At 43.1% G+C, this 25,492-nt stretch overlaps 1 protein-coding gene and 1 pseudogene across 2 annotated transcripts in view; one reads left to right on the forward strand and one right to left on the reverse strand.

Annotated features, from left to right (window-relative positions):
* Window positions 1-16,500: 16,500 nt before the first annotated feature.
* Window positions 16,501-25,492, reverse strand: part of CCDC186 (coiled-coil domain containing 186) — a 33,182-nt gene continuing 24,190 nt past the window's right edge. Inside the window, exons 13-16 of the mRNA XM_081159014.1 lie at window positions 24,212-24,292; window positions 22,414-22,624; window positions 20,432-20,651; window positions 16,501-19,249 (exon numbers count right to left, since the gene is read on the reverse strand). Coding sequence (XP_081015140.1) covers window positions 19,166-19,249; window positions 20,432-20,651; window positions 22,414-22,624; window positions 24,212-24,292 — 596 coding nt within the window. The 3' untranslated portion in view covers window positions 16,501-19,165. The remainder of the gene's footprint in view (window positions 19,250-20,431; window positions 20,652-22,413; window positions 22,625-24,211; window positions 24,293-25,492) is intronic.
* LOC308567233 (small ribosomal subunit protein eS24 pseudogene) lies at window positions 21,689-22,099 on the forward strand (annotated as a pseudogene). Its single transcript has one exon. The product of its transcript is annotated as a small ribosomal subunit protein eS24 pseudogene (transcript).

The following is a 25,492-nucleotide window of genomic DNA, read 5'->3' on the forward strand; positions in this document are numbered from 1 at the left end:
GTGCTCCCTTCTGACCTCCTGCAGAGCTGCTTTCACACAACCCACGTTGAAGGGATATTATAAGATGATTTCTGTTGAAGACCCAAGTCAGAGACTCAGGGAACTAAATTATAATTTCAGCAGCACAACATGTGAACAAACATCACCGTGCTTTATTGCTCTAAATCTGTTGCTAAATTCCTTGCTTGTCTACGAGTCAGAAGCCCAACAAACAATGTCTGCAGTGTGCCAACAGCCACTTTGACTGTCATTTTAGATATTCTGAATGATTCATAGCCTTTCTGCTGAGTCCAACCACAGAAGTAATTTCTGTCTAAAGCATTAAACCTGAAAATCCATAGCTCTCAGGGGTCCTCAGAAGTGGCTGGGGGAGGAAAACAAGAGGGCGGCGCAGGTAACAGCTGCACCCGCCGCCTCCCGCAACCACATCAAGATTACAACTAAAACACAGAACCACCATCACTCAGAGCCTCCTGAAATCTGGGTAAACAGAAGCCCCACAACCAGGGACCTGAAGGAGCCTAGAGAGCGGTAGGAGGGGCGGAGACGCGGGTGGATTGGGGCTAAATTGCAGAGACGGGTCCGCGGGCCCCCACCCAGTGCCATGGTTGAAACCCGGGAGGGAATCTCGGCGGTGGGGGTTTCCCGGAGGAGGGAGGGGTCACAGCCCCACAGCAGGCCCCCAGCCCAGGGCTCCAGGGCCGGGAAGAGACGTCCCCATAGCTCCGGGCTGTGAAACCAGCGGGGACTGTCCCTGAGGGTCACGGAGGCTGCGGGAGCCCCAGCAGCTCCTCTAAAGGGCCCGGCACGGACTCACTCGGACGCTCCCTCGGAGCCCAGCGCCGGGCAGCAGATGAAAGGACCCGGGACACCCGGGGAGGAACTAACCTGCCTGAAGTCGGGGAGAGAACTGGAGGGGCGGCTTCCTCGCAGGCAGAAGGGCTGGCAGAGGCCGTGGCTCCTGTGGCGAGTCCTCCCCGCACAGCCGGCAGGCAGGCGCCATGTTTGAATCGCCAGCACCTGACTCTCACCTTTGGCCCCGCCCGTGATTCCCGGAGGCCCCGCCCCTCCCCACCTGCAGCTCATCCAGGCCGTTTCCAGGGGCTTTTCTGTGCAAGTGGCCTCTGGAGCCTCATGCTTAGGACTTTCCTAAAATCTCTCAAACAAGCAGCAGGGGGCCCCATACGGCTTGATAAGTGGCCCCAGGCCTGGCACTAGCGGCAGCTGCATTGGCTCATAGCGTGGCCTCTCCTGGGCACCTCCAAGCCCAGCACAAGTAGCAGCCAACTATGGTTTGCTGTGTAGCTCAGGCTGGGTGGCCCTGGGCAAGGCACTGGCACAGGCTGACTTTGCACCTCCCGGGAGGCCCCAGAGACAGTGCACCTGGTGGTCAGACTCGACCACGCTGGATTACAACCCTACCACATCCACCAGTGACACTCAAGGGGCACACTCGGTGAACACCAAAGCCCCACTGAAGTAAATCCTGCTCCATAGGGGTGTCTCCAGCACAGCAGCTCTCTGGCTGTAGCTGTAGCTGCAGCTGGTCCTCACAGCCAACTGGCCTGGGGGTCAGTTCTTCCCAGGGACACCAACAGCAACCAAGGCTCAACTACAACAGGACAGTGCACACAGCCCACAGGGGAGCACCTAGAGGGCCCAGCTCAGGTGACTGGGGAGGCTGAGCCACTGGATCCTACAGGACACCTACTACACAAAGCCACTCTACAAATTCCAGGAGACATAGCAGCTCTACCTAATACATAGAAACAAACACCAGGAAGCAGCCAAAATGCAGAGGCAAAGAAACATGTCACAAAGGACAGAACAGAAGAAATCTCTAGAAGAGGAACTAACTGAAATAGATCCAAGCAAGCTAACAGATATAGAGTTCAGAATAATGGTTATAAGGATGCTCAAGGATATTAGTAAGAGTATGACGAAAATACTTGAGAAAATCGATGACATAATGAAGTACCAATTTGAAATGAAGGCTACACGAACTGAAAGGAAGAATAATTTACAGGGACTCAACAGTAGAGTAGAGGGCGCTGAGAATCAAATCAGCAATTTGGAACATGGGGAAACAAAAAACACCCAACCAGAAGAGCAAAAAGAAAAAAGAATCCAGAAATATGAAGATACTATAAGGAGCCTCTGGGACAACTTCAAGAGGCCCAACATTCCTATTATTGGGGTGCCAGAGGGGAAGAAAGAGATCAAGAAATTGAAAACCTATTTGAAAAAATAATTACAGAAAACTTCCCCTACCTGGGGAAAGAAATAGACTTACAAGTCCAGGAAACACAGAGAGTCCCAAACAAGAGGAACCCAAAGAGGCCCACAGCAAGACTCATCATAATTAAGATGCCAAAGGTTAAAGACAAAGAGAGAACCTTAAAAGCAGTAAGAGAAAAGCAGTTAGTTACCTACAAGGGAGCACCCATACGACTATCAGCTGATTTCTCAACAGAAACCTTGCAGGCCAGAAGGGAGTGGCAAGAAATATTCAAAGTGATGAAAAACATGGAACTACAACCAAGATTACTCTACCCAGCAAAGCTATCGTTTAGAATTAAAGATCAGATAAAGAGCTTCTCAGACAAAGAAAAGCTAAAGGAGTTCATCACCACCAAACCAGCACTACAGGATATGTTGAAGGGTCTTCTTTAACAAGAAGCTAATGAACAAAAGAAATCTGATGAACTAAATGGATCCAGAGACATTGATGCTTGTAACAGACGATCATATTTCAGAGGGAAGAGAGAAGGGGGGTGGAGGGTGGGAAGAGATTAACCAAAGAAGTTATATGCATATATGCATAACTCATGGATACAGACAATGACGGGGTGAAGGCCTGGAGAGGGGGGTGGGAGCGAGGTGGAGGGGGTCAATTGGGGGGGGAAATGGGACACCTGTAATACTTTCAACAATAAAGATAATTTTTTTTTAAAAAAGTGGCTGGGAAAATAAAAGATCCTTGCAGGAATACCTGGAGCTGAAACAGGTGGCAACAGGACTTAGGAGGCAGCATCTTTGTAGACGGTGCACATGAGCACTGAGCTGGGGGCTCTATACTTGTTTTCATACCTATCCTCAGGCAGCTTCCAGTTTCAAAGGTGTAGGGAAGGTCTTGCTCTTGAAATGGAATGACTCTCTCATTGGCAATACTTTGGACTCAAAACAGAAAGCAAACCATCTTCCTCTCTAGTTACACTCTCAACCAGAGATGCTTAATTTGTCCTGAGTAAACAATCACCGCCCCTTCTAAATCTGCACTCACACCCTGGGTTACAAAAGAAGTGGTGGGATGGTACCTCATACGTGTGTAGGCGGGTGGAGTTTTCAAATCTGTACCAAGAGTTTGTGAACAGGCTCCCTACCCCGTGCTCTGGCCCTATAAATAGGCAGGGGAGCAGGGCACTGCTAAGTGGTAGGATGGAGAACGCTGCTTACATTCATCGCCCAAGCCCACACACCCACACCCAACTGTCACCGAGCCTGAAATTCCTACCATTAGAGTTGCTACTTTTGGTGGAGGCAGAGGGTTTCAAGAAAACCCTTGTGCAAATATAAATACAATAAGCAAGAAGTGTTCTGTGACACTCGGTTGCAGGTAGCATCACACTTCTTTATTTTTTTTATTGCAAATTTTAAAAAAGGCCAGGTGGCTTATAAAGAATTGAATAGGCAAATGGAAATAGTAACTTTGCCTTGGGGAAACCTGGCAGACCCCATCTTCACCAGGTGAGGAGGGCTGACATGATCGATGACGTCATGGGGGTGTCAGGGACCCTCTGATGTGATGATGTGATGAGATGCAACCTTGTGTAGTCTTCCCCAAACCCCACTGCCCCAGCTTAATTGTGAGAAAATTATCTGACCAATCCAGTTTGGGAGACATTCCATGGGATAGCTGGCTGGTTCTCTTTAAGACCATCAAGGTCATGAAAAATGAGGGAAGACTGAGAAACAGTCACAGAACAGAGGCTACTGGGGAGACGTGGTGGTTTACTGCAATGCAGTGCCCGGGATAAGGTCCCGGAACAGAGAGAGGACATTAGTAGAAAAACTGGTGGCATCCAAGTAAAGTTTGGAGGTTAGTAAATATAACGTACTGGTGAAAGTGTCTGAGTTTAGAAAAATGGACCATGGAAATATACCACGTTCACAATGGGGCAAATTGGATGAGGGGTAGACATGAATTTTCTGTACTATCTTTGTAACATTTCTGTAAATCTAAAATTATTTCAAAATAAGGTTTTCTGAGGGTCACGGGAAGTCCAATATCCAATTTTGCTTTGGGGATCCCATCCCCACTCTTGGTCTGTCCAGGAACCCTGGGAATTTAGCAGTGCCCTAAACAATTCTCTAAGTTTGGGGTCAATGTTCAGCAGGTTTGCCCTACGTCACCTTATTTGTGATGGGTGCAGTTCATCACCTTCTGTACAGTGCTGTGGTTCCATCTGAAATGAGCCTCGCTTGGTCCATGAGCCCAGGCCAGCCTGGTCCAGGTGCTGGCCAGGAGTTAATGCTGAGTGTGCCACTTCTTTTATGCCAGGCTTGGTACCAGGGTACTTACGTTGGCTGTTAGGGCCCTTCCCATCAGTATCTGATCCTTCATTGGCCTCCAAGTGACCAGCCCTCATCCAAGGTGTCGCCTTTCATGAGCTAGTGCCTGCAAGCTAGGATGGGTCTTCACCGTTTCAGAATCTCACCTCCTTCCATCTGGCCAGCCTTGGGGCCATCCCGTCAACCCCCCACAGAGCCCTCATCATTCCAGTGGGTTGAGCCCTGTCTCCTGCAGAAACCTAGACTGTTGACAAGAAAGACATCAGTGCTCCCTGGAGACAGAAGTCTAGATCATCAGGACACAGAACCTGGCTCCTCTCTTAAAAGAAAGAAAAAAAAAAGCCTCTCATTTTTTCCCGATGAACTCACCACTGAGAAAGAAATGAGCCTAGTTCATTCTCAAGCTGGTTATTCCATCGCGTCACATGCTCAACACATGGCCCTGCATCACTAACATGTAGAGGGTGACACGTTCGTTACACAGTCATGAGAAGAAGTGGCACCAGGCCCTATACTGCCCAGCGCCCCCAGGAGGATGCTGGGGAAGGACAGAAGGATGGAGGAGTCCTTTCCATAAATGGTCAGCCAGGAGCCCTTCCCAGGGGTGTCAACAGGCATAGCCAAGGGAGGGTAGCTTGCGCCCTTTACTACTTGGGGACTCCAAGGTGACCACTCTGCATAAAAATAAGGCTCACTGTCCCTGAAGGGAAAGAGCCCTGCAATGTATATGAGAGTTTTCTTTCTTGATAGGACTCTACACTCTACTGCCCCTTGAGACTTAATACCTGTCTCTCCTTTGGTGATATGCATGACCTTGACCCCAGAGGTCAAGGAATCAGGAGCACCAGCTATGTCAGTGGCAGAATTGAGAACAAGGTGACCCAGCCTAGAGGACTCATTCACCTTGGGGTCTGAACCACCTCTTTACACATCACTGGCCATCAAGCTGAAGCCCCAGGTGCCACTCCAGACAGAGTGACTCCAGCCTCAGCAAACGCAGCTGCGGTGCAATGCTGGGGAGCATGAGCCCCTTGCACTGGCTACAGCTGGGTTTCCCAAAAGAGGTAGAAGGAGATTCACATAGGGATCTTTGGAGAAGGGAAAACAACCTGAGGGCCAGAGCAGCCTGGTTAGGGCTTGGGGCATGCTGGCCAGGATGGTGGCCACTACAGCCAGCCTGTAGAGAATCCAGAAGTTTGTCCACTATGAGGAGAGGTCACAGGGCAAGCTGCAGTCCCTTTGTCCGGAGCAAAGCCAGTGGAACATCACCCGGCACAGCTCTAGAACTGATTTCAGGGACTGTTGCTGGCTGCTTAGCCTCCTGGCTTCACTCTCCAGCCCTCCTGGGATTCTAGAAGTCACCCAATACACTTTATAAATTCCTTCCCACTTTAAGGAAACAGACTTGGTCTCTATTATTTGCAGTTAAGAACCCTAATTGACACACGTTAACTGCTTTTTATTCTAAACATTCATAGATAAATGTCACAAGGAAATGATTCCCTGGAGCCTGGAAACCGTAAATTAAATGGACGTAATGGAATCAGGCTGCTGTTTAGTAAAAGAGACTGAAAATGTGTTTTTGTTTCCTCTTTCCATAATGCATATTAAATAGCCCCATCTTACATTACTTCCGAGCCTCCGACACTCAAAAACCACGAGTAAGCACACAAGTTAAATTTAACAGCCTTTGCTGGGCTTGGCCTGTGGTTTTCCTCTTATAATGAAATGTCAAGAATGGGGGAGGTGATGAGCCCTGTCTTGCGTTGCTGCTAATGTTTTTAACCAAGGATCTAAGGCTGTTTGATATTCTTGGCTTCATCATTCCCATTTCCAGTCCCGTTTTGGAAATAAAGCAAGATTGAAGTCCAAAGCAAAGGAGCTCCTGAGCTCCAAGCCAGTCTCTGGGCCCAAGGTAAAAAGTGAAGTCCCTGAGGTCCCTCTTCTTGCTTTGCTGCGTGTCGCGAGCTGGACGTCCCTGGCACGTTTTTTCCCCTCTGTCTTACACTGCAGGCAAGTCTCTGTCGCAGGGTGTTGCAGTATTTGTTCTGTGGCCCTGGACTTTCTCCTCTCCTCGGCACTCCTGTGCATGAGCCTTCGAACTCGGGACCCAGCACCAGAAAGAAACCCGAGGAGGGCGTGTCCATGTTGCCCACCTCGCCCACACCCCACTGTATGACGTAGAACCCAACAGAGCAGGGGTTCCCGTGGCTGAGTAGGAGACATGGGTATTATACTCCCTATTCGGCTCGGAAGTTTCCAGACTTGAGAGAGAGATCAAAGGTACGGGATGGTATCATTCTACCCGGTAGGAATGAAGGGCGCCCTTCAGCACAGCTTGGGAATCCCCAATAGTAAAAAACACCAATGCTCTTTTCTTTATTGAAGGACAGGTACAGACTTTGCCTCTGGGGACTCCTGTGTGTGTGTGTGTGTGTGTGTGTGTGTGTGTGTGTGTAACTGGCTCTTGTTTTTCAGAGAACCCAGGCTTGTCTCACTCTAGCACAGTGATTTTTTGCCACAAGAATGTCTAACACATGCAATACCTGACTGTTTTAGTCAGCGGCACTGACCCCTTTTCCCTTCGATTGTCAAGTAAAAGAAAGGACAACAGCCAACACAGTGGTAGCTGTTTGGTGTGAGTGAATCAAAATTTTACCAATTTTTTTGTCAGATTGGCAAAAAATATATAATAGTTTTGGGTGTGCCACAGAATTTTTGGAATTAGTTTATGTGCCATGAGATGAAAAAGGTTGAAAATCGCTGCTCTATCAGATACTCAGTCTCCAAGATTGAAAGAACCTGAATTTTTTTCAACCTAAGTGGCCCCAGATCCAAACTCAGGGTGACCTCCACCTTCATCTGAGCCTCCAGATCCCCGAGCAGCCTTCTGTGTTTGAGGAAGGAAGAGGCAGGGGGAAGTTGTTGAAGGCAAGAAATATTTTTGGTGAAGCTCCCTGTAAGCTGTGTAGGAAGACAAATTCAGAGTCTTCTTCTGCTTAATGAAACTTCCCATTGAATTCATTCAGCCAAATTGCCATTTTGCATCATCTGTAAATAATGGGTCACTCTAACCCCGTACCCAGCGGGGTAGGTGTGAACTCAATGGTGATGGGTAAATAAATGGACCAGTAATTTACAATATCACTCTAGGCTCAAATTCCTAAAAAAGCATGATACACACCGCCCTTAAACGATAACAACTTGCCTTTGTTCAGCATTTGACACCCTCCAAAGTCCCTTTTCTTACTTTATCTCATTTGAGTCTAAAAACAAGAAAGGAGGGCAAGTTTTATTCTAGTTTTACCAAGAAGTATCATGGGCTGAATTGTGTACCCCAAAATTCATGTGTTGAAGCCCTAACCCCTAAGACCTCATAATGTGACTGTATTTGAAAAGAGAGTCTTCAAAGAGGTAATTAAGTTAAAATGAGGTCATTAGGGTAATTCTAATCCCATATGATTAGTGTCCTTATAAGAAGAAGATATTAGGACACAGAGAGAGAGGGACACCAGACACATGCACACACAGAGAGAAAACCATGTGAGGACACAGCAAGAAGGTGGCTGTCTGCAAGCCAAAGAGAGAGACCTCAGGAAAAAAACCCAGCTACCAACACCTTGATTGTGACTTCTAGCCTCCAGGATTGTGAGACAATATATTTCTGTTGTTTAAGCCACCTAGTCTGTGGAATTTTGTTATGGCAGCCCTAACAAACTAATCCAGGCTCAAAGAGGTTAACACCCAGTAAGGAGCAGGGTGAACACAGTCCACATACCCCAATTTGAAAATCCTCTATCTAGTAACACAGTGTACTCAGAGGGGAAACCCCTGCCTCATAACTAACTGTTCACGCGTGATGGGTCTCCGATTCACTTACCAGTTCACCCCTGTTTAATTGCCCGAAGGGCTATACACACACAGACACAAATTAGAATGTTCCTTTCATTTCAGGTGACTTAGAGTTCAATTAGTATTCACAGCAAAATGTTCCTTTGATCCTAGGCAGCACTGGAAAATAAGTCAGGCTCCCTGCCCCTCCAGGAAAGCTAAAACATCCCTCCTTCCCCATCCTTATTTATCCAATATTCCCATGTCCTGTGTGAGCAACATACAGGGAATGACGAAGATTGTGAGAAAAATTAGACTTTTCCAGGGAGACCTAGTTCCTATTCAGACTTGTTTCCTTTGGGGATCATTGAGATGCACTGCCCCTCACCCCCCCACCCCCTCCCTGCCCCTGCCCAAGCCAGAAGGGCCTGCTCATTCAGAGCCTCAGGGCCAGCCAAGTCTTCACTCCTATTGTGAATGCTTCCCCAAGTGGTTGGAGCAGTGCTCAGGATGCTTTGCATTCTGAAACGGAACTGAAACCTGGGTGTGAGCAATGTTTTGCATTGCAAGCCCATTTCCCCTTTTCTTCCCTGCCTTGGGAGGGGAGGCTCACGGTGTCCCCACGGGGCCTGACCTCTGGGGAAATTTCTCAAAGCACCAGGAACAAGAGCCCCTCGGCCATTAAGCTGGCTATGAAACTGGTGGCCCAGGAGCCAAGTTCTATTCTGGGCAGAACACTCCCCCTGCTAAAAGGGCTAGAAAAGCATTTGTCACTGCTGGAGAGGGGCGGGAAGACGGCTGACTTTCCCAGCAGGCAGAGATCAGACACTACCTGGCTAAAATAGTAACTGCTGAAAGTGACAATGATATAATCCATGCGTGCAGCCACTGCTGGGAGGTCACCCTCTGGGTCCTCCCGCCCTGCTCTGGCTAAGGACCAGGGCGCCCTGGCTGAGGACTCTGCTCCCTGCCCAGTTCCAAGTCCAAAACCAAAGTGCTCTTGAGAATTGGGGTTCCTGTTCATTAATTTAAGTGCCGTCTATTAACTGGGCCCATTAAAAATACACTTCATGCCTTCATTATCATCATCATTTTGGTTTTCAGGATGATCGTTAGATCCTTATCAAGACACACAACTGGCAAGCATTCCAATCATGCCAATAAAGGCCAACCTCAAATCTGTGATCTTCGATTCAAGTAGGGAAGAGGGTGTCCCGCCTGGACTGTGACATGGGGCCTTGGTTGCCATGTGAGTGTTAGGTATGCCGGGCTGTTAGTAATACAGCCCTCCCCTCTCCTCTAGGGACCCTTGAAGTCACCACAAATTTAAGTCTGTTGATCCCCAAACATTGTAAAATGAGGTACTGGGAGCCAGGGTGCCGGGTGATTGTCTATCTTCTAAACAGCCGCCCTCCCCAGGACGAAGCATTACTACAAAGCCCTTAAAAGGATAAACCGTATCTTTCACTCACCATCACAAAAGAGCCTGCACTTTTCCTGATACGCCCAGTATGGTTGCCAAAGCTCCAGAAATGTACCTAGTTGTAAAAGCCAATACTATCTTACACTGAATGGAAATAGCTCCTTGAGAGATTTTTCCAAATATCCAACCAGAAACCATCTAGAAACAGGAGAGAGAGAAATGAGAGCAATTTTCCTCCCTAGAGAGAAAACCATTGAGAAGAACCAAAGATCCTAGGGCAGAAGGCAACTGGTCAACCCCTTGTGTGAGCTACAAGGGACCCAGGGCCAAAGGCTGAGACAGGGTCAGCAGGGGCGCTGATGGAGATGAAATTGGGGCTCTCAAGGGGAAAACAAGGGCAGGGCAGTGGCTCAAGCCGTGGGGAATCCCTGAGTGATGGTCTGGGAGGTGAGGGGGACTCTCAGCCACGGGCAGAATGAAGTGGCTGGAAGGTCCTAAGGGGAGCTGCTCCCAGTTGCTCTCCATTTCTCTGGCACCTTTCAAAGTCCTGCCTAGATGTGTGGACAAGAAACTGAGGTGGCTCAGAAGTAAGGGTATGGCCCCCTCCCCGCCTTTTAGTTCTCCAGCGCCTTGGCTCTGCGCCCCTGACAGTGGGCAGGCTGGCTTGGGCTTCCTTTGGTTCCTAGGTGGCCGCGTTGCCAATAACCCTCTACAGGAAGCAAGAGAAACTCAACGCCCAGCTCCCAACCGGTGGGGGCATGCAGGGATTCTTTAAATAAAGAAATGATTGTATTGACTTAATTTGGAAGCCCCTGAATTTAATTTGCCCTTAATTTGAAAGCTGAGTTTTCTCTCCCACTTTCTTCCCAAAGCCAAGAAGCAGCTCCTTCCAGCTCCACTCAAGGAAGGAGCATATGGCCGCTGTGGCAACCACTTGCAGGGGGGCTGCATGGATAGAAAATGCTTTGCCAGCATCTCAGCTAACACCCAAGGCTCGTGGCTCATCGGTAAGATGACATGCCTACGTCAGAGATGGAGACACTGGGACACTCAGAGGGCTACTAACAGTGACTGAGGGCACAGGTAGGAGGAAAGGGGTTCCCGCACTCCGGTTGCCACCTCCAATTCCAGCTCTGTGGTATCAATAAGGGGTCCTTTTAGACTCTAAGGTCTTCTATGTCTCTTTACATGGATCCTTTTCGGGACACATGCCGTGCTGTCATCTCAGCTGGCCATGGTCCAACCTTCAATCAGCATCTGCCATGAATAGAAGGGGAGGACTCCTTAAATGAAGAACCTCAATTAACTATCTCGATTTTCCTCTGGAAATTGAAACAATTCATTGGATGGCTATAAATGATAGAGGGAAAGTTTTGTTATTGTTGGCAAATTATATAGAATTCAATAAAATTCTAAATCCTAAAGCAGAGCCTGCTGTATTTCTGCTTCATAGGGTGGTGACATGACATCAAGGCAGCTCTTCTTCCAGGAGGGCATCTCCTGTCTGCTTACAGGGCTGCTGGATCAGCCTCATCCTGAACTCTCTCCAGACAGGACATATCTGAGCCAGAGTTCAGACGTGAAAAGACCACCGTCCAGCTCAGGCGCAGAACCTTCTCTCTTAAAATGAGAAGATGCATTGAGTAAATCAATCCATTTAGTTCAAACTAGCTTCCCCAACTTTGGAGTGTCAGAAACTATGTTCAGTATCCGAAGAGAACGGTTGCTCAGATTAAGAAGCCCAAGATGCGGATGGCGGTAGAACTGCTCGCCCCTCCTCAGTGTGAGAGGGAAGGTTGAGGCCTCGCTCTGCCTGGCGAAAGGAGGATGGGCTCACCCCGGGTCAGGCTCATTCTCTCCAACAAGTGCCCTCGAGGCACCTGCAAGAACAGTGCCCTTTGTTCCAAATGTCCAGCTCTAGGAGACTTGGAAATACAATTCTCAAGATCCGAAAGCTTTGGATATTTTTTGTTTAGGGATTTGGGCAACGGTAGCATCAACTCGTGACGTGCTAGGTTATGTTAGAGCCGGCCGTCCAAGGCCACGCGCTCTTCTGGGGGCTGAGTACGTGCAAAGAAAGGGCTAACCGCCTAATTACAGGAAGGGACTCAGGATCCTGCAGACAGGGCCCCGTGATGAGGGCGGAGGGAGAGGCGCCCCGTGGTGTCTGATGAATGGCCGGTCCCACAGCATTCCTCTGCCCCCTAGTGGCACTCAGAGCCTACACTGAAGTCCCACAGAGCTTTCCAGGAGTTCCTATGTCTGGGAAGACTAATCTGCAAGACTCTAGTAAATTGTCTTTTTAACTCAAACACATTTTGAAAAATCCCTCCTGGAGCTCATCAGAGATAAGATCAATGAGAAGTGACTTCGGCTCTATGCGGGTGGGTTGGGCGATGACCTGAAGCTACTTTACCTGATCACTTTTGTCAGGTGACAGCTTGTTCCTTCACCTTCATAATAATGTGACAAAGACTACACACACACACACACACACACACACACACCCGCCCGGTCTTTACCACTGGAGAGGAGGGGCTCCACAGTCACTCCACGGCTGCGCCTGCACCATTCGCACTGTTTGCCCGAATGCAGTCTTTTGCCTACAGCCTTGCACTGTTCTCCCGCCTGGAAGAGCCAAGTTCACCGTCAGTGCCCTGAACTCTCGACCATGCCAACGGCGAACATGCACTCAGCACTCACACCATGCGACCGAGCTCTCTATGGGCTCTGCGGTCATTGTCTCATTTGAATCTCATGACAATACAAGGAGAGCACCTACTGTCGCCACCGTTCTGCTTATGAGGAAACTGAGGCACAAAGGGTCAAGCAACTTGATCGAGGGATCAAACCCAGGAGGTCTGAGTCCACCGTGTCCACGCTCATCATTTCACCACAGCTTCGTTCAAGCTCGTGTCACCTCCCTGCCGTTGGACTTGTTGATGGTACAAAACTTCTCCTACCTAATTCATCGAGTTGGCCAAATTGCTTGGTTAATAGTCCAAGCTCATCGCCACCAATGAATATAAGGTCTCTCAGCATTAAAAAGCAACCCAGCCTTATTCCGGGAGGTGGTTGTCATATTTGCACGGCCTGTCACCTATGTCAAGGGCTTCTTAGCATAAAAGCAGAGGCCGGGCAGCAAGTGGCACGTGTGGAACACTCGGAGCCCGTTCCAGATGAGAAAACCCTGGCGAAGACTCCCCGGGACCGTCCCACGGGAAGGACGTGTCAGTGGTAGACGGCGGAAAGTGAAATGAGCCCAGATCCCACAACAGACACTCAGCCCCTTGTATGCAATCAAATGAATTAGGAACCTGTCTTAACTACTAAACATCTTTTATTTTGACAAAACTTTAAAAAAAAGAAACACTGAAACTAAAAATCTTAAGCAAAATGTGGCAGCATAAAAATAATTTTCAATGTACAAATTTTCAAGCGAGCAGACAATGATCTTCTTAATGATTCGACATGAACAAAATCACTTAGCTTTGTGCCTTTCGATGCTTAAAGCCACGTGCGTCTCAAGGCTAAGTGTTGCTTAACTGTGTTAGATGTTCTTGCTATCCCTGGGTGCTCCTTAAATCATTTTAAATTAGCTTTCATTTAGAAAAAAGGGCACCCTGCTGAGGACAGAGTAATGAGAATGGTCAAAATTAGTAATATTAAGGGGAACACAGTCCAGAATAACTTGTACTTGTGTCATTTGAGGTTGGTTTTCTCTCTTTTTAATGATTATGTACCGGGCAGCGAACAGTTGTACCTGTATGATTAATTTTGTAGATTCCTACTTGAATATGTCCTTGTATCTTCTATGCATTTTTTGCATCAGACATTTGATTCATGCCAATTAACTGGACTAGAGTAAGAAATATGTCAGCAACTGTATCTGGCCTTGAAATTTTGGGTCTATCTGGGCAATACTTTTTTAGAGAAGAATAAAAAAAAAATTATTTTACAGGTGCATCTTGCTTAGCGTAATGGACAAGTCCTAGCGGCAGCAAACAGAGCCTGAGCCGTATCAAAATACAAATTATTTTACTTAGGAGCAGTGCTTCAGGTACAGATTGCTTTGAAAGCCCTCGGAAACTAAAAATATTGACAATGGAGCTTCTTAAACTTAGGAGACCGACAGCCAACCACGGGGCAGGGGTACTGTGCTCAGAGGCCAGCTACCCGTCTGCCTCCCGTCTGGATGGGCAGCCCCTGCTCGGTACTAGGTACTAGGTACTAGCGAGTGAGGCTGGAACCGCACATTCAGACCCCCTCACCCCGGAGGTGAGGCTGCACTTCAGGCCTGCGTCTCCCTATTGTCCGTCAAATCCCAACCCCTTCCTCATTCCTACAAAGGGGTCGGCCACCCAGCCAGGATCCCTGTGAGAATGAAAAACAGGTCTCAAGTTCAAAGCTCCAGCCACCCAAACACTCCCCCTGCTGACGCCCGGGGCCGTGCCAGAGGATGGGGTCGGCCCTAAGGAGCCCTAGGAGCGGAGGGGAGGGCACTTCTATGCCTCTGGTGTATGTCCCCGTAATAAGCTGCTGTGCCCAGCCTTCCGCCTTCAGCAATGGGATTAGGCTCCGGGTGGCCCCTAGGGAGCTGTCTGAAGAGATACAAAGGCCTGCAACTGGAATTGGGCTATAGATCTTCTCAGGGGAAGCTGCTCAAATGAAGGTTGCTCCTTTGTGGCGACACCCGTCACTGTCTACCTCTTTCCAAACTTGACCTCTACAGAGAATGGGAAAGCTGAACGGTTGGATCTTTTCAGATAATAAATATACACATATACACACTATCTCCAACCCCTTCTACTATGCATTCTTTTAAAAATCTGTATTTTTTATTGATTTTGAGAGAGAGGGAAACATTAACGAGAGAGCAAAATATCGATCAGCTGCCTCCTACACACCCCCTACCAGGGATCAAGCCTGAAACCCAGGCATGTGCCCTGACTGGGAATCAAACCAGCAACCTTTTGGTGCACAGGATGACATTCAACCAACTGGACCACACTGGCCATGATTCTTAGAATAAAAATTTAAAAGTTCACGATAGCAAAAATACTACATACTCATTGAAAAAAAATTTTTAGAAACAGGAGAATATAAAGTAAAATACAAGAATAAACTCTGTTTCACGTACTCACAACTGTAAAGCCATTTTTGCCCTACCCTGTATTCCCGGCTCATCAAGTTCAATGAGAAATTTTCCCACATAAGCATGTGAAAATCTGCCTTTTGAAAAAGGCCAAATTTTGCCATCAGTAATTAATTTTTTTAGAATTTTTTAAAAAATGTCTTTATTGATATCAGAGAGAGGAAGGGAGAGGGAAAGAGAGAGATAGAAACATCAATGATAAGAGTCACTGATGGGCTGCCTCCTGCACACCCCCTCCTGGGGATCGAGCCCACAACCCAGTTTGCCATCTGTAATTTAAACAAAAATAAAAAATATAAACCTAGCATTCAATTTAACCTTCCTACTATTGTTCACTGACTTCTAATAATTGATAGACTAAAGACAAACATGGGAAGCAAAAATTTTTAGTCTGGTTTAAAAAAGAAATTCAAGTAATTTGAATCAGCCTTGCCAACAGTCTGGAGAATCAGTCTGTGTAGTAAGTGCTGTGTGTCAATAAATAATCAAAGATGACATTAAAATACGACTTGGTAAACAGGCATTACCTATTTAATAAGTACAATATATACATAGAATCTCTTGAAAAACTTAATTTTATACAGAAACATATTTACAAAATGAACAGTGTAATCAAATTAGAGATTATCTGTACAATGCACAAGTATATATATCTATATATATATATGTGAACCTTGGAAGATAAACAACTTTCATCATTGCAGTCTAAACGGACAGCCATGTTGCATTTTAAAAAAGGATTTCATTCCAGAAGAAAAATACAATTTTAATATACAATTATACTTTTATTTTCCTGAAAATTCTTGATGTTTGGATACTTTTTTCAAGTATTTTCTCTTGTTCAGCCTTGAAAATTTTTTAGGTTTCTAGTGCCACCAACTGGTGTTAAAAATTAACAATCTTAGTGTCAGAAAAGAATTGTTTTGTTTAAAAATTAAAACAAGTTATTGAAAAATAAGCTACTGGAGTCAACATTCATAGGCAAATTAACATACTGAATAACATGATTGATAAAAAGATTTCCACCAGGGTAGCATATATAACATTTACAATATTCATGATTTCTAATTTTTTTTCTTCTACTGGTAAATATTGGTCTGAATCTATATGCAAAAATCTTTAGAAAATAATATACTGCAAAACGAAGTCTGGAAACACACGTGACAACATGATTAGGTCATCTTTGCGAGCATCGATTAGGCATTAATAATTTACTAACCCTTTGCGGTCGTATTAAATTTGGACATGGGTGTCGTACTGGTCGGAATTAATTTCCATTGAAAGAGCAGTGATACATAACATGCAAGATTATGAAGGATAAACAAGAGAAATTATGAACTGATACATGAATGAATAGAGTTAAGATTCGTACAGTTCCTTGCTGTGGTGGCTGAGAACAGACATAGGACCGGAACAGTAAAAAAGCTTTGGTGGCTGAGAGTAGACAAACGACCGCAAAGGGCTAAAATGAAAAAATCGAATGCTACTTTATGGTCTTTGGATTTTTTTCCTTTTTCTTAAGGAATAATTAAACACCAAACTGTGACAAAAGTATGGAAATGTGTACAACTACCAAGAAAACAGCAATCTGCTAGGATTCACTTCCCACAGCTGCACGCCAGAGTGAGAATCCTGGGTCACCTACTTCCAAAGGTGGACAACCCTCTTCCCACAGCGCCCCTGCTTCTCCCGGAGAGTGTCACTAGACCCTAAGTTCCAGGAGGACAGGAACTGTTCTGTCTGGCCTGTTCAGTATAATCACAGTACCCGGTAGGCAGCCTGGCAATAGCAGGTTTTCAATAAATGTGTTTATTAAGCAAATAAGTAACATGTTGGTAGCCTGGTAAAATTTAATTTCAAGGTAAATTGTTTTAAATGGTGATGAAGAAAGTTAAAAAGAAAACACCAAAGTTCACACTCACTATTCTGCTCAAACCCACTATTTTGAATCCTTAAAACTTAACAGGCTGAAGTTTGAAGGGGTACGGGGAAAAAAGGGAGTCACAGTAAGTATGCACTTTAAAACTGATACCTGGTAAAGTGTATACAAAGATACACACACACACAAAACCATTTCCTGCTCAAAGAAATAAAAATTGTACCAACTAACCAAAACAGACTTTGATGTGTCCAGTTCATAATGAACATATAAAAAAATGTCCACAGCTCTGAGGTTTTCCAGACCATTTTCCTCTCCACATACTCAGCACAACAAGGGGAGAAGGCCCTCTACAGCCTTAAGTCGGGAGCTGTTGTGAATAGGTGCAGAGAAAAAATCTGAGATATGCACACTTTTGTACATTTTGTTCAGTCCTGATCCATATAAAAAAAATACCGTAGAAACTAGAGCAAAATGAAAATTAAGTATTTTCTTCAAAAGTTTTCCATAGTTTCTTATATTTGGGAGGGGGGGAGTAACAATAAGTCAAAATATGGTTTACAGTAGCTTTCTTCTATAATTCTTTCAAAATTAAACTTGACATGAATGGTGCACAAATGTCAATATTGGAATGTTTCAATTTTGTATGTAATAAGTGTGTATATATATTTTAAAAGTGTACAGGCGTATGACACTAGATCAGATCTCTATTTGGTCTCCATTAATACATTTTGTGTCTTAGGAGAAAAAGAATATTATAGCGTTTGAATCTGTATCACATAAGCAGCCGTAAAAATTTAGTTACGTTGGCTACTCTAAGTAGTCTTTGGGAATATCAACAATATTTCTAGAAGCAAATGGAAAAATAATTCAGATTTGATTGCACTTACCCTCTGATTTTGATAAATTATTGGTAAAAAGAACAAGACACATTATGGTAAGACTAATACTTTTTACAGCTATTTTAAAAATAAAACATTTTTAAACTTGTATTTCCATTTCGAAGTGAGATTTTGGTTTTGGATGACAATCTATAACTCAATATATAGAAAAAATAATATAATGAATCATCTAATCCTTAGTAAATTATCTTTTTAAACAATGATGATTTAAAAAGAAAGCAAAAATCCAAAACAAAAATGAAGTTTGCTGCAAGACAAAAATATAATGAACTGCAAAAAACCAGACACAGAAATTAACTAACAGGTGAGAAATTATAAGAAGAAAAAATCCAATGACATAGAAATACTGATACTATATGACTGACAACGTTTAAGCTGCCACATCTTAAATAAATATTGTAAAAATCCAATAGGATACATAAATTTGGCTCTAAAATTCCTTTGGTTACAGAGAAGTAATTATTTTGTGGTTTAAATAAATATACTGAAACACCTCATATTTAGGACTGGTAAGATCACTCCACTATAATATGTAATTATATCAATATAAAGAATGGGTGTGCAAACAGCACAGAATGGGTGCACTCTCCAGGGAACAGGTTCTTCATAAATATTTTAAACATTTACCTTTACACTTGATATGAGTAAAACTGAAGTATTTCTGTTTCAAAGAATTCATTATTCATCTCTTTGTTTTACTAACTAATCCATTTCACATTTTAAAATATAACTGAAGTTCACAGGAATTTTCTAAATGAGCATGTTATTTAAAATCATATTTTATGTAACTGAAGATGTAAAAAACTCAACTATGAATGCAAACAACTTGAATTTGAAAAAAGTACCTAGCCCAGATACGGTACATACACTGCAAGTTACCACAGCTAGCTTTCCTATTAGTTTCCATTAAAATGAAAAGATTTATGATGACTGGCATCCCCCTTTAAAATGCAATCAAATGTTATATTGGAATGTCAAAACAAAATTTTTTATTTTTTAGTATTCTTCAAGTAAGGGAAATAGCATATTACTGGTCCTTTCATGCATAATTTAAAAAAATGAAATCATTTTTGATACTACGTGTTTTAAAGGGAAAAAATATGGAGAAGGAATTTCAAAAGCCCTTGTAATGCTGAGCACTTCATATGACTCTTAGCGAATTAAATTAAGCTGTTTTGATTCAGTGATGGGCTGTCACCATACAAAAACAAATTTGATCAAGTCTACACTCTTACAGGATACACTGCAGTGCATTCCTAATGTAAAAGGATATTTTTCTATACAGATGAAACAAATCAAATTTTTTACTGGCTGATACATGAAGCAGGGGAAGTTTCCAACAATCCTGGGTAGTGACATCTCCTTGTGTGGCTTCTATTTCTTTTCCGAGCAGCAGTTTTGTGTTAGGTTTTCTCTGTCCTCTGTTCTAGTTCATGCTGGTGTTTAATAAGACGTTCTATTTCTGTTCCAAGTGTTTGCAGATTTTCCTTTAACCATTTGAAAAAAGGAGCAAAAAGAGAACAGGACTACTAAGTATAAGAAGTAAAAAAGATTTTGCTTGAACTACTTTTGCCTAAATTTTGAAAAGCGATGATTAGTCTTAAATGCTATATGAAACAAACTAGGCACACAGCTATTTTCAGTCACACTTGACCTTTTTACTGAAGCTACAGCAAATTTTATTGCATAAAATTATTACTAAATTAAAAAAATTATTTTTTAAAATCCATTACTAACTATCAAGGCTCAAACTCAGCACAAATAGAACAGTTTGGTCAGATAATAGCTGCAAAAAATAAAACAAAGCTAGAAAATACATTAGAAAGTAAATGCCTCAATCTTAACAAATATCTCAGTAATCAATTTTAACTAATTATAGTACATGTCAAAAGCAAAGTAAACAACTCATATTAGTGTCTATCCAATAGCTACACTGGCCCATCAATAGACGAGGGGATAAAAAAGCTGTGGCACATAAATACCATGGAATACTACTCGGCCATAAAAAAGAATGAAGTCTTACCATTTGCAACAGCATGGATGGGCCTAGAGAGTATTATGCTGAGTGAAATAAGTCAGACAGACAAAGACAAATACCATATGATTTCACTTATATGTGGAATCTAAAGAACAAAATAAACGAACAAACAAAATTGAAACAGACTCATAGACACAGGGAACAGACTGATGGTTGCTGGAGGGGAGAGAGTTTGGGGGCCTGCAAGGAAAAGATGAAGGGATTAAGAAATCCACATCGGTAGTTACAGAACAGTCATGGGATGTAGAGCACAGCACAGGGAATACAGTCAGTAATATTGTAATAACTAAGTATGGTGCCAGGAGGGTGCTGGAAATATCAGGGGACCACTTTGTAAAGTATATGACTGTCTGACCACTATGCTGTACACCTGAATCTAATACAAAATAATACTGAATATAAACTGCAATTGAAAAAAAAATAGCTGAACTGTTTTTTACTATTTCTTTCTTTCATTGCTATTTTTAAAAATTGTGTTTTTCAGAAAGAGACCACCACAAAAATTGTAACTGTGGGTAAAACGGCTCCCTCTCATTACAGAAACAGTCCACCTATGTGCTGGATCAAACTATGAAAGAGGCAGCATTCTGCCATGTTTGCTGGTGGGTAAGTGAACAAGAAATACAAATACCTTCAAAGTAATATTTTTTAGTAACGTATCCTCCAAAACAGCCTGCAATTTTCGGTTGATCTCCAAGGAGAGTTCCAACGTTAGTCCACTGTCGGCCGGATGGGACGTGTATAAAGATGCCATGATGCCACCCCGTCTACTCAAGTGGACTTTGTTAAAATCAGACGCCTCTGAAGAAAGGGTGCCAGACTCTTCCCGTAAAATGTAACTCTGAATTATCCTGCAAAATAAAACAATGCTATCGGTTACGTGCCTGCAGAATAAAAAATGCCGGAATTTGCAAGAGTCGACCAATCATAAGCATACAGATGACTAGCATAAATACCTACCAGGTTAATAACAGAACTATATTAGAAAATAAAGGAATTTTCCTTATTCAGATGGTTTCCTAAAGATAGAAAAACACTGCTTTTCTATTTCCTTCCTTATTACTTTAATAAAAAATTCTGTGCACCGGCCAGTGTGGATCAGTTGGTTGAGTGTTGTCCTGTGCACCAAGAGGTGGCCACTTCTAATCCTGGTCAGGGCACGTGCCCAGGTTCTGGGCTAGATTCCGGGAAGGGGGCGTGCAGGAGGCAGCCAATTAATGTTTCTCTCTCTCCCTCTCCCTTCCTCTCTCTCCAAAAATCAATTTTAAAAAATCTTTAAAAAGAAAGAAAATATTTGAGCTGTTTTGCTCCCATTTCAGTTAATATTTTCAATTTTCCTTTTATTAAACTTAGAACTATTATTTTACTTTTTCTTTTAAAAGTCATGGGTAAACTTTTCCCTAAGTCTCAATTATTTCAAAATAAAAATTAAGAAGTCAAGGGTGAAGACTGCAATATAAAAGCTCTTAAAGGACATGGTATCTGTAAGGAATCGGGCACAGCACAGGTTCTGGAGTGTCAGAGCGGCATGTGGCTCGCCACTCTCCGTCCATCACCTGTAGGGTGAGTGCTGAGTCTAGAACATTTAGTGATTTGACCTGAGCCTCTGGTAGCTTATCTGTCAAATTAGAGAACTCACTCTCTCCCTGAGCAGATGTAAGGAATCAATGAGGTAACTGTATTGTTAAGTCAACAGGCACCGTGCGCCTTGTACTTAGTAGGTGCCCAATAAATTACCCATGTTCTACCCAATAGGAAAGATAATTCACAACACTACATATCTCTTAGAATCTCACAGTCATAAAAATAGAGATCTAAATAGAGCACTTTCTTTTTTTAAGTTCAAAGTTATTTTAATATCTTAAATTAATGTTGACCGTCCACCATCATGAACGACACAGTAACTATCCAGACCAGGAAGTTCATGACCAATAGACGACTTCAGCGGAAGCAAATGATCACTGATGTCCTTCATGCTGGGAAGGCAACAGTACCTTAGACAGAAATTCGGGAAAAACTATCCAAAATGTCTAAGGCCACAGCAGATGTCACCTTTGTGTTGGGATTCAGAACCCATTCTGCTGGTGGCAAGACAACTGGTGTTGGCATGATTTATGATTCCTTGGATTATGCAAAGAAGAATGAACCCAAACATAGACTTGCAAGACATGGCCTGTATGAGAAAACAATCTCAAGAAAACAGAGAAAGGGCAGGAACAGCATGAAGAAAGTCAGGGAGGCTGCAAAGGCCAGCACTGGTGCTGCAGAAAGTGAGCCAGAAATGGGACAACAGGAGTGAAGACTCTTCAGTGACTATCTATGGTGACTGTGCAGATTTTTCATGAGAGGATTAATAGCCTAAGAACTTTAAAAAAACATTAATGTCTACTGAAGTCTTTTATCCCCTGAAGGAAAGAGCTGTGTGTTCTTTCACCTCTGTATCCCAACCTAGAACACAGTAAGTGATCAGCAAAAGGCTGGGAAATAAATGACTATAATTAAGAATTATTTTTTTAAAGATAGGACCTTGATATGATTAATTTGAAAACAGTAACTTTACCATCTGAATAATGGTATTTTGAACACAGACTAGGTTACCATAATAATACATACTTTGTTTTTTTCCTAATTTCTTCCACCAGTTGTTTGATGTGGTCCTCCATAAATTCTATCTTTTCATGTTTCCGGGCATGTGCTTTCTGCAGCCTTACTATCCTCTCAATCAGCATGGCCTTGTCTACTTCTGGGAAGTTATCCACAGCTACGGAAGACCCAGTATTTTCTGGGGATCGATCTTCTGCACTGCTTCGGGCATTAATGGACCCTAAAGACAAAAAAAAGTTTAGATATCGTACCTGGTCTACAGTCATCTCTAACCCCATATTGTTTCTTCTAGTATGATTTTCAAGTATCACTCTAACAGAGTTGGGCAGAGAACCCTACACAAGTCATACCTGGCCTGAGTTCTTATTTCTGAATATACTGATGATAGAAGTACAAAAAGATCTAGTATGTCTTTCAGGAATAGGAAGAGAAGTGTCAACAGAGAAACAAGAAACTCAACAAAAGTCAGAAATAGCAAGTCTGAAGTAAGACCAAAATTAAACCGAGAAAAACAGACAGACAGATACAGAGAGAGCAGAATACAGCAAAGTGGGTTAAGCTCAGGAGCCAGGTTTCCCCAAGTTCAAATCCCACTTTCTAGCTGTGAAACTCTGGACAAGTTATTTAACTTTCTGTGCCTTGGATCACTTCATCTGAAAATGAGAATAACATCATTCACCTCACAGGGTTACTGTCCTCATTTTAATGAGTTAATACAGGTGAAGTGCTTATAACAACGCACACAGTAAGCTCTAAGTGAGTGTTAGCTATTATTTTTATCACCATCAGTTGCAAAGAATTTTTGAGCCTTTTACCTGACAAAGATGAGGCTTTTTTCACCCCATTCTGTAGATTTTCACAGGTAGTGTATCTTATCTAACGTCATATACTAAATGGCAGCGCTGGGATCTAAATATCTATGTGCAATTTCAAACCCATGTTTCTTCTACTACACAATTTTCCCACTACTGTAACAATTGATGATGTTTCCCCCCTAATATGCAACTCCTGGGAGCAGTGTAGCAAGGACTCTAGAATCTGAGAGCTCAGTCACTGTGGACTTTGGGCAAGTCATGGAAACACTCTTTAAAGTGGGAACTATAACACATCACAGGACTTCTGCAGAGTAAATGATACACTTAAAGCATTGAGCATGGTTCCTGGCATTCCAAAATTGATAAATACACTGATATTTTGCTCATTACCATTTTCACAATATTATAAATCATAATTTCATAGACTATTCATTTCTGCTTTAGACCATTGGCATAGTTACCATGAGAAAAGCTAATATTTAGAAAATACATATGTGTATATACATAAAAAAATCTGATATATAATGATGGTCATTTCATTAGTTCTCAGGTGTTAAAAGTAATATGAAGGTAAAAGAAAAAGAGAGACCACAGTACAGCAAATCTCTCTGTAGGGATGGGTACAAATCTAAATTTAAAAACGGAAGGTGAAGTTGTTACACAAAACAGAGAAGAAGCAGGTAAGGGAGGCAGGGGAAGAGAGGACAGAGAACCACGGACATATACTAATATAATACTATGTGTCCATTATACTTTAACTAAAAAGAGCTTTACATTCTAGAGTGAGAAAAAAGAAAAAAGAACCACAAGACAAACTTGAAACCCTATGGATAATGATTAGAACCTAAACATTTAACTGGAAATATTTTTTACAGTATGTACAACCACCACTTTTTAAAATTCCAAATGAAAGAAAAATATTTCAATAGAACAAAATATGCTATTTCTTTTTATAATCAATCACTAAATAACTAAAACCACTGGTTTTTTACCTGATGAACTAGAACGACTTCCCATGCTGCTGACTTCTTTATCGTAGCTTCCATTCTCGACCTGATCTAACTTTCTTCGTGCTAGAAAAAAAGGGAATGGATTACTTGTGACAATTATCATGACCACCTGCCCCCAATACCTCTGGTTTTAAGTGCTTAAATCACTTAGGCCAAAATGGCAAAAATGGGGAGAAATTTCTTGAATATATACTTTGGACAGGAAGGCTGTAGGTATCATTCATATAAAATGAAATCTAGAAATGCACAGGTCAAATACAACATCTATAGAAACAACATTATGCCCTGGCCGGGGTGGCTCAGCTGGTTGCGCGCTATCCCGTGCACCAAAAGGCTGCAGGTTCGATTCCCTGTCAGGGCACATGCCCAGGTTGCTGGCTCAATCCCCAGTCAGGGGCGTGCAGGAGGCAGCTGATGGATATTTGCTCTCACATCGATATCTGTCTGTCTGTCTCTCTCTCTCTTTCAAAAAAAATCAATTAGCCCAGCCGGGCGTGGCTCAGCGGTTGAGCGTCGACCTGGGGTCCAGACGATCGGGGTTCGATTCCCAGTCAGGGCACATGCCCGGGTTGGGGCTTGATCAATGACTCATCACTGATGTTTCTATCTCTCTCTCTCCCTCTCCTTTCTCTCTCTGAAATCAATAAAGATATATTTTAATAAAATAAAGTAAAAATCAATTAAAAAAACACCTTAGAAACAACATTATGATAACAACCGATACTGGCTGGCATCACTTAAGCACACTGTGCATAACTCTTGGAGTCCCAAAAGATGTAAAAGAGTACCAGAAATTTCCCCATTTCTCTTCATTATATCTATAAAAACAAACTGAATCTCATGGCAAATATCTGAATATATTTATATTAAGTAAATGCTAGGTCTCTTTTATTACTATATTTCATTTCACTTTGACACAAATAAAGCAGAGGGAAACAGGAGAAAACAGGAAGAATACATTTCTCATTCATCTTTGTACCCAAGCACACAGCACAGACTCCCAATAACTGCATGAATTTTTAAATGAAAGGAATCTGGGTTCCAGTTCTGGTTGTTAACCGCTGTGTTTGGTTAATATATAACCTTTCTGGGTCTCAGTTTCTTGTACAATGAAAGGTTAGGTCTCACGGATCTCTAAGTTAGTGGTCTACCAGATGGATGAAGGTACCAAAGATGCTGCACAAAACAATCATACACATGTATAGGGAGAAAATATTAGAACTTCTATTAAGACTTATATTTAATCTGACCTTTTAAAATTTC

Source organism: Miniopterus schreibersii (assembly GCF_964146895.1).
Source record: "Miniopterus schreibersii genome assembly, chromosome: 14".
NCBI classification, from domain to species: Eukaryota; Metazoa; Chordata; class Mammalia; order Chiroptera; family Miniopteridae; genus Miniopterus; species Miniopterus schreibersii.